The 10,004-nt window shown below is 30.4% G+C and overlaps 1 protein-coding gene across 3 annotated transcripts; it reads right to left on the minus strand.

Moving 5' to 3' along the window:
- On the minus strand, positions 1 to 4,556 carry LOC142526759 (uncharacterized). 3 transcript variants are annotated; one of them, XM_075631332.1, is made up of 6 exons: positions 4,292 to 4,556; positions 1,558 to 2,166; positions 1,194 to 1,463; positions 1,038 to 1,103; positions 880 to 945; positions 13 to 400 (listed from the first exon to the last, which is right to left on the minus strand). In XM_075631332.1, exons 2-6 carry the CDS (start codon positions 2,161 to 2,163, stop codon positions 299 to 301), a joined length of 1,110 nt encoding a protein of 369 aa, XP_075487447.1. In that variant the 5' UTR covers positions 2,164 to 2,166; positions 4,292 to 4,556; the 3' UTR covers positions 13 to 298. The 3 variants fall into 3 exon arrangements, 2 of the variants coding, with proteins under 2 accessions (XP_075487447.1, XP_075487446.1); XR_012815345.1 differs by lacking the exon at positions 4,292 to 4,556 and having other exon boundaries at positions 1 to 400; positions 1,038 to 1,098; positions 1,558 to 3,147; XM_075631331.1 differs by lacking the exon at positions 4,292 to 4,556 and having other exon boundaries at positions 14 to 400; positions 1,558 to 3,145.
- Between the last annotated feature and the right edge of the window lie 5,448 nt (positions 4,557 to 10,004).

The raw sequence follows: 10,004 nt of genomic DNA on the forward strand, positions 1-10,004 counted from the left end.
CAATGTATCACTCGACAAATAACCAAAAAGAGGGAAAACCACAATGTACACCGGTGACAGAGTATGGTATTATTAGATTAAACTCAATAAAGGAACAAGAATAATCAGTCCACGTAAAAGAATTGTATCGCCGGTATTTATATTAATATGTCAAAAAGGGAAAAAGGAAAAAAAGTCATCTAACAGTGGTAGTTGTGTGTTTATGTATCATGTGATATTTATTTACACAAAAAAAATCAATTGAATCAAGTAGTAGTCGTCGTTGTCTTCGTCGTCTTAGTTGTATTCATGGTCAGATTTAGGATTGTGTTTTTGGGGAGGGAATCCTGAGATCGAGCCCTAAGTCCATTCCATTGTAGGCAATTGGAGCGTACATCCATAGATCATCAGAGCTCAAAAGCTGCATGATACAACAACATTAATCAGATTTGGAAGTCAACATGCAACTCAAGCTCCAAAAGATTTGAAGCCACAAATAGTTCGATTTCATAAAATCTAGAAGAGAAAATAATGGATTAAATGACTAAAGTTGCATTGTTGCCACAGGAGTAATCTGAAATGTACGAACATGTGAATTGATTCGACTTGGTTCCGAAAAAGAAGGGGAATAAAGGGTTATTCTCTAACCAATTTGGTGATGGAACCAAAGGAAAACTATCATGGTGTAATTAATTCTAAAGCGTGACTTTTGCACGTTCCCATCTTAATCGATTTCTTCATTGGTCCTCCAGATTAAAAAACAGATTTCTTTCATGCCTACATCACTCTAGATCTGCATGCCAAATTGTGCACGTCTCCCTAACTCGCTCATTTCCAGTATAAACGTTTCTTGAAAGAAAAGTAATGCCGTAATGAACTCTATTCAAGAACAAATCTTACCTTAATCTGAAGTTGCAAAAACTTTACATATTGGACAGCCTCTTCAAGCATTGTGCTGATGTCAACCTATCCAAACAAAGGATGATTATCCCTTGTCAGATTCCCCTTCCACATTACTCGTAAAAATTACAAGGGCAACCCATTTCAATGGAGCTTACCTTGGTTCCATTAGGGACAAGGCCCTGCAATATTCCCAATCTCTCATTTATTCTCTCTCTTCTTTTCTTCAAAATGGTGGAAAAAAATATCGTTACCAAAACATATGATTGGATCACGATCTAATATAATAATTACAATACTTCGAAGATAATTACCCTAGCATAGAGGCTCTGAGGATCAGTTGCTGAACCCCTACTGGCTCGTGTCTTTCCATTTGAATTGAGAACCCGACCGCCCTTTGGAATCGAAGTTGAAGTCACCCCATGAGTATGTTCAAGCGAAGCAATCGACTCATCCTCTGAGCACCAGCTGCTAGGGCGCTGCTTGAAAGTTGCAGTACTGATATCATCATTGTAGTTGTTTTCATAGTCATTGTTGTCTAGCTTCGGGAACTTCTTGAATTTCATGCTCCTGTTACTTTGATCCTGAATGGCATGAGGACAAATAAGAAACCATAATTTCGATCCCAATCAATCATCAAATAAAAATGTGACAAATACAGCTACTTTCTGTTCTTACTTCTCCAGGAAGTCGAGACCTTTTCTTGCACATCTCTGGAGGGACACGGAATTTATCTTCCCCCAATGGTTCCCGCTCGGGTGTTTCATGCAACATTACAAGCTGCAAGTTGTTGTTTTCAAGAACATCACCAGGTACTCTCTCATTACCCTTTAAACTGTCGTTACTGATCTCCCGGTGTAAGAAATCGTCCGATTCCATCGCATTGTTAGTAAGAAAACAAACTCGGGAGACATTGTTCTTAGCCTCCATCATAGAATAATCCATGGTAACTAAATTGTTGTCGGACACAAAAAATTGTTGAGAGGCAAAGGAGTAGTAATTGTCATGACTTATAGAGGGAAACAAGATAGCAGCATCTTCGTTATAATTAGTAGTATTCCCTCTTGAAAAAGAATATGTGATAACATTTTCGTGCGATGAGTACATCATACTTTCATCAACAGATTTGTCATTGGAGTCGGGAGCAGGCGAAACAAAACTACTAGGCATCTCATTTGGAAGCGAACACTTACCAAGCAATAGTGCCACAAAATCGGCTTCCTCAGAGCAGAGTCCATTGAAGGAGCTCCATTGCCCTTCGGAAATTGCTCCAATGGTTTCCATATTCTGTTAAGAATTGGAAGTTGAACAGGAAGGTTTTTTTGTTTTTGGCTTTTATAACTGTTAAAAGAGAAGATATTGGGGAGTATGGGGGAGAAGGGATGACATATTTATACTGTTATATATGCTGATAAGATAATAATTATTGGCAAAAGTATAGAACATTTTAAAAATAACAAGAATACAAGCTTTGAGAATGGTGGAGGAAACAACAACAAATAATCTTAGAATCTGTAAGCTACGTGGAATCAGTTGAAAGTACTAATTTTTTTTCCCAAAAGTATATTGAGATACGCTGTGGAGAGAAAATTACAAGCATATAAGATTCTTTAAAAATTATTATTACAGAATCCAACAGCTAGTCATCAGAATAATAAAGAACTAAGTCATAAATACTGATAATCAGAAGAAACTGCACGTATTAGCCACATAAGATGCTGATAAAAATTAATATATAGCTCATATTTTACCAACCAACTACTTTATGAGAATATCAAGGTCCATGTAAAACCGCTAAGGTTAGCAAAAGATTTCTCCATTCGCATTTTCTAGAAAACCAGAACCCATTCAGCTACAACCTAATAGAATGATTTAAAAATTGTAAGAATCTCATATTAATTAATGAAGTAACTTTTCCCAGTAATTATGTAGATAAGTTAAACAATTAGAAACAGATTGGCATGACCTGTGAATATCATAACTTGCAAAACTTTTAAGAGGAAAGTATGTCCAAAGTACAAATAATATATTATCCTAGAAAGCATAGTCCATAAATATACATGAAAAAATGTGTTTTTCCACCATTTTCCTCTAAGGTTGATCTTTTCCTCTCAAAGAAAGGAAACTAGACAAGAATTTGCATTAACATGTTAACTTGTACAAACAAATTAACAGCAGGGAGATTTTCTTTATGTACAATGTAGATTTCACAAATCAATATTACAGGTGGAATGCTAAACCCTAACAGTGTGTTTGGTTCTTTCAAAATATTGATTTAGATTTGGAATTGGATTTGAAAATTCAAGTATTTGAAATTTTATTTGGTGTTTGGGTACTACTCCATGATAGAATTAAGGACCCAAATTTAGCCACACATACATGGGATCCACTAATTTTTTTAAAATCACATATGTTTGTGAATCTTGTCCATCAAAATCATGTGGGGGCAGTGCCCCACATGTAGCATCGAAGCTAACGTGTTGGGGTTAAAATTTAAAAATGGTATTTACAAATCCATTTCTTGTTTGTAGAAAAAAGGATTCGAATTTGGAATTTTAAAATTTTACTAAGCTATCCTTAGAAATCATCTAAACATAAATAAAATTTGATGGGATTTGGATAAAAAAGTAATTGTATATTTTTAAAATCCAAATCCCACCAAATCTTATCAAATTTGATGAGATTTGGATATACTCATCGAAATCCCATGAAATTCCGTAAAATTCTAAACAAATCCGAATTCTTTTTTTGAATCACCTTCCAAACAATAAAAATAAGATTTTGAAATCCAAATCTCATGAAATCCTCTCAAATCCTGGTTGCCAAACACACGGTAACCATGGACCCAACGTACATCATAATGATAAAATGCGTAGTTCCAACATTCTCACAAGCACAAGAGATTCATGGATTCTCGTACCTACAAACTTGCTATTTTACCTGCAAGATGTCCACATCGTTTACACTAATTTCCCACAAAATCTTATTGAAATTGCTTGCTGTTTTTATATTTTACTAAGGTGGCACTTGTGATCAGCTTTTTAAGCAAACAAACTTACTAACTTTGAATAAAATCAGCTGAAAATCGAAGGCATTTTCTGGTGTAAGATTATTACAAGTTCTAGTCCCCAAATTCAAATCCCCATATAAAATTAGGTTCACCTGAACTTCCAATTCAAAACCCCATCCCACACCAATCCAACAACCAAATCAGGGAATTAACAAAGTAAATTATTAACCATAAAAGGAGCAGATGACTTGTTCTTGTAATCACAGAACCATAAATTAATAACAACACAACTCTAATTTCGCGTCCGATTGCATTGAGAAGTGGAAAAAAGGGGGGAATGGAACGAAGAGCTAATCGACCCTTCGGTGAATGTGAAAAAATCAGTTGGAGTAAGAAAAGTACCTTGTGTAGGGACAGCCCCCCAACATCCCGGCGATGTTTACGCTTTCAATCACGCGTTAAAACAACACGGAGATCTTCCCTGTAATAATATCAATTCTTAATTTACTACTCCATGATTTTTATAATATGTCCAGTCAATTTTTCATTTGAAATTCGAAGGATTCGGGCACATCCAGCCTCGAATCAAGTCGTCATTCACCTAACTCAAGAATGTCCACATATGCTTCGAGTTGGTCGAGTATAGATTCGATTTTACTCCCAATATTTTCTCGATCGAACATGTTACACTGCACAGATTTATCAGTTTATCTATTCAGTGTGACTTGCTCTCGAAATTATCCGATGCACATTTAATGGTAATAACTATTACAAGTTCTTATGTCATGAAAAAAAATGTCCAAATACAAATAGATTTAGACACGAACATGTATATATCATTATTTCATCTAATATTTGGTTTACATATTGTATAAATGATTAGAGTCGTACATAATTCTTTAATTATCTTTGTGTTATATCTTTGATAAAAATTCGTGTGAGACGGTCTCACGGATCTTATTTTGTAAGACGGATCTCTAATTTGGGTTATCCATGAAAAAATATTAATTTTTATGCTAAGAGTATTACTTTTTATTGTGAATATCGGTAGAGTTGACATGTCTCACATATAAACATTCGTGAGACCATCTCACAAGATACCCACTCTATATCTTTTATCATATAACATTACGAACGAAACAGTTTCTTACATATGTATATCTATTCCTACATTTCTAGAGGATCAAAAAATTATACAAACTGGGATGAAAATCGAAATCGTAAAATTTTGATTGTAAAATTACATTTTTGCGCTCATGCGCACTAGGGTAAATATATTTTTTATCGATGTATTAATTTTTTTTTACTTTTTCTATATATTATTTCTTTTATGACAAATCATGATAAAAAAAAAACCCAACACATATTTAGATAGGAAAATGTATTTCATTATAATATTTATACTTTCAGCTAAAGATTATGATAAGATTCTTGCCTTGCAACATTAATTTATGAACAATAATATATACATATACATATATATGTTTATGGTTTGATAATTGTATTATATACACAATGATATATAACATTAACAATTACTATTTGTGTGCATCCAATTACTTTTCATCGATCACATGCCACTCGATTTTCAACAAATTTGTTCAACTTAAATTTATATATTAATGTTCAATTGTTGTAATTTATGCATATATTTATGCACTATACATACATACATGTATATATATATACATGAAAAATTATAAGTTTGATCGTTATATTAGTCTCTTTACGACTTTGGTCATTTATGTCATCGAATTTTAGGATTAGTTCACAATCTTTGTTTTTACACAAAGAGAAACTTTCGAATTTTTTTTTCAATTTTAGTTTTTTGCCCCAGATATGTGGCGTCGCTAGTGGTGCTTGCATGTGCACTGTCTCATCTGCACTCCCAATAAAAATTATCAAAATTACCAAAAAAATTAAAACATACATGACTATTCAAATTTGAAAACTAAATTATGAAAATTGCAAAGAAATAGACAAAAATGTTGTAATTAATAGGATAATTAATAAGACTATCTCTATTAATCAAAAGTGATTTAATTTCATAATTTATCCTCATAATGTCATACCTTATTTAATTTAATTAAAAATCGAATCATATTAATTTGAAAACTAATCTAGTTTCTCAGCTCGATCTCTAGCTCAAAAATCTTAAAAAAAATATCGGAGCTTGAATTTAAAAAAAAAAAAAATTAGAATCTAGATTCTTCCATTCAGTTACTATCTTAATTCAACTTAAATTTCAATAATTATTAGACAAGGTGAAATTATTTATTCTTATTATTGTTAATTAATTATTGGCGCTCACTTTACCATTTTATCTATCTGATTGTCTCTATTATTTTAAAGTAGGTCTTTTATGAGACGGTCTTACAAATCTTTATATGTGATGTCATAGATCTAATATGTTATACGGATTGAATCAATCCATATTTACAATGAAATGTAATATATTTTCATAGACTGAGTTGATTTGAAATTTATATGATAAAATTAATCCATGAGACAATCTAATACGAGATTTTGTGCCTATTTTATATGCCCATATTGAGGTCTTGCATTATAAGTATAGTAATATTATACTATATTATGTAATAATGGACTCTATAAATTATAATATAAATTTTGGCCCACATTTTTTCCTAAAATACTTTATAAATCAGGTGTATATATATATATATAGGTTTGGTAAATCTTGATATAAAGTATAATCTCATGTATAATGATATTTATGTGAAGTGTAATTATATATATATATATATATATATATATATATATATACACGATCATCGTTAATAAACACATCTTATATAGTATAAGTGTATTATAATATTATCTGGTAATTTAATTGTGTTAAATCGTGTAATATAATATATTCCTTAATTGTAATTATTTAAATAGTTGTACTTCATAATCAAGTTTTTTGGCCTATGCACGATCATCGTTAATAAATTAAACTGAGAGAAATTTATTTGGGAAAAAAAAAATCCATGCATAATGCACTAACAAAATACATTGAAATCTTAATAAATCATTTTTTAATGGCATATGTAAATAAGAAAATCAGATTTAAATAATTGGTTTGATGGGCATAAAGAATATATATGTATGTCGACCGCCCTGCACGTTTGGGTTAATTGATAATAATTTGGTCTTCAAATCAGATTTATGAGTATATGATAGTAAGTTTTTATGAGATGATCTCACATATTTTTATATGTTAGACGGATTGACTCGATCCATAATTATCATGAAAAGTAATATTTTTGAATATTTTTTATGAATTGTGTCGGATCGGAGAACCGTATAAGAAAATTAATATGTGAAACGGTCTCACGCGAATATTTATGTTAGCTCATCTACCTAACAAAACAATTCAATTCAATTTTTAATCTGCAAATAAATTATTTTAATGACAGTGGCAACACTGGCAAGAGCCAGATTAAGAATTTTGAAAATATAGCAATAAGGTTTCCAGCAGACTATTTTTATAGAAGGAAAAAATCATTAAAAATAAGAGACAGCAGACTTGAAATGGAATTTAAAGTTTTAAAACAATAATATATAAATTTTATTAATTTCCATCAGAGAGCAATCTTTCAAGTCCTATAAATTACAAATTGGAATAATTATCGGAATGGGATTGTTAATACAATAGCCATTCACATGCACAAGAACTATTTATGTAGCTAAACGAGCAAAGATTTTGTCTAAGTAGTACGATTTAAAATATTTGAATTATATAATTACCATCAGTTATAATTCTTTTATATTTATGCATTATCATAAATTATACTTTGAAATAAAAACTGACTTTCTTTTCCACATATTTATTTGAAAGGAATCGATTTCACTCATTATCAATTGGCAAAAACTTGTGTAAGACGATCTCACATGTCGTATTTTGTGAGACAAATATCTTATTTGGGTCATACATGAAAAATTATTATTTTTTATGCTAAGAGTATTAATTTTTATTGTGGATATCGATAGAATTGACTCGTCTCACAGATAAAGATTCGTGAGACCGTCTCACAAAATACTTACTCTTATCAATTTAGGCCCCAAATCATCCTTATTGTTTTTTCATTAATGAAAAATATTATTTTTATTGGTATCTATATCTAAATTGTTAGATAATAACACAGAAATCGTGCACACCTCGTGCTTCATCAATTAGAAATTTAATGATTAATAATTTATGTTTCATAATAATTTGGTGTAAGTGGGAACTAAATCTAAAGGGATTAATTAAAGTGTTGCTAATACGGCTATGAAGATAATTAAAGAACAATTCGACGAAGTAAAGATTCTTCAGAAGTACCACTCGAGATAAATTATCATTTTTAGACAAAAACTTGTGTGAGACGGTCTCACGGATTGTATTTTATGATACAGATCTCTTAATTGGGTCATTCATGAAAAAATATTACTTTTATGATAAGAATATTACTTTTTATTGTGAATATCGGTAGGGTTGACCCATCTCACAGATGAAATTCGTGAAACCGCCTCATGAGAGACATATTCTTAATTTTGATAAAACTAATAGCCATTTTTAATTAACACAAAAAGTCTTATGAGATCGTCTCACCAGTCAATATTTTGAGACGGATCTCTTATCCGATCCTACCTATGAAAATTATCAAAATATGATTTTTAATTTCAAAATGGACCAAAATCGACTCGTTTAATATATATAAATCAGTGAGATTGTCTCATATAAGACGTACTAATTTATTAATTACATGTTTTTGTCTAACTAAATGCTATATCAATAATATATATATTTGAGATATAAAATTTGTTAATTTAAGTGATTTCTCATTTCATATAAGATTATATGTACATTGTCACATTGAAATCCAATGTCATGTAAAATTATCGATGAATTTTTTTATTGTGCGTTCCACCAATCAAATATTGCTTAAAGAAATTTGATTATTTGACTAATTACAATTAGGCAAAAATTTATGTGAGACAATCTCACGGGTCGTATTTTGTGATATAGATATCTTATTTTGGTCATCCATGAAAAAAAATATTACTTTTTATACTAAAAGTATTATTTTTTATTGTGAATATTGGTAGGGTTGACCCGTCTCACAGATAAAAATTCGTGAGACCGTCTCACAAGAGACCTACTCTTACAATTAAATAATAATCAATATGGTAGTCGTATACGAATGCAAGAGCTCATGATCAATTTAAAATCTTATTTTCGGGTCACTATCATTTGGAATTTAATACTGAACATTTTAAAAATTGCAAGACCAAATAAAAAATATTAATAATCATTGTCATTTAGTTGTAATTTAAGAGTGGTGATTAAATTAATGATATCGGAATTTTAATATTAAACAATTTTAGAAAATATTTAATGATCATGGGATCTGTACCTTTTCGGAAACCAAGGAGCCAAATATACTATGCCAGAATATATTTTTTTCAGGTTTTTTAAGTTTTTTTATAAATATATAAATCAGTCTTGGTATATTTAGAAATCATATAATTTATTTTTAAATTCGAAAACTTACTCTTTGTTAAGATCCAAATAGAGTTTAAAGTGAGTGAATAATTTTTTTTAAAATATTTTGAAAAATTGGAGCTAGCTTTAATTAGCTTTTAAAACTCTTTCTTGAACCGTTAGACTTTATTGGAATATTAAAATAAATTTTAAATGTGAAAACAGTCAGATTAGACTAGTGATATTATATATATGCAATACAAGCAATCAATCAACCAACACATCGGCAAGATAAATAAAGATAAAGACTGAAGTAAGCACACAATTTAAATGAACAAGATATTATGGATGTTCGGAGATAACAACTCATACGTCATCAATTCTCTTTTTTAGGAATGAATTCACTAAAAGACTTTGAATTATATAACTATTGTACAAACACACTTCGATTAGGATTTATCACTATCTAAATCAAAACTCTTAGTGATATCTCAACACAAAAAATTCTGACTTTTTAAGAATTCTCAATTCACCAAAAACAACAAACTTTCCAACAGCTAGCTTTGAATGGCTTGAGTTGGTATGGTAACACAAGTTGATCATTAATGATTGATATGAAAAAAATAGATGTGAGCTAGGTGAACA

Source organism: Primulina tabacum, chromosome 15 (genome assembly GCF_025594145.1).
Source record: "Primulina tabacum isolate GXHZ01 chromosome 15, ASM2559414v2, whole genome shotgun sequence".
NCBI classification, from domain to species: domain Eukaryota; kingdom Viridiplantae; phylum Streptophyta; class Magnoliopsida; order Lamiales; family Gesneriaceae; genus Primulina; species Primulina tabacum.

Excerpts from the sequence above, each read along its gene's own strand:
- LOC142526759 (XM_075631332.1), bottom strand. The coding sequence starts at position 2,163 with ATGGAAACCATTGGAGCAATTTCCGAAGGGCAATGGAGCTCCTTCAAT. Across the intron at positions 1,464-1,557 it reads GGTCTCGACTTCCTGGAGAA|GATCAAAGTAACAGGAGCAT; the intron begins GTAAGAACAGAA and ends CATGCCATTCAG. Across the intron at positions 401-879 it reads TTTTGCAACTTCAGATTAAG|CTTTTGAGCTCTGATGATCT; the intron begins GTAAGATTTGTT and ends TGTATCATGCAG.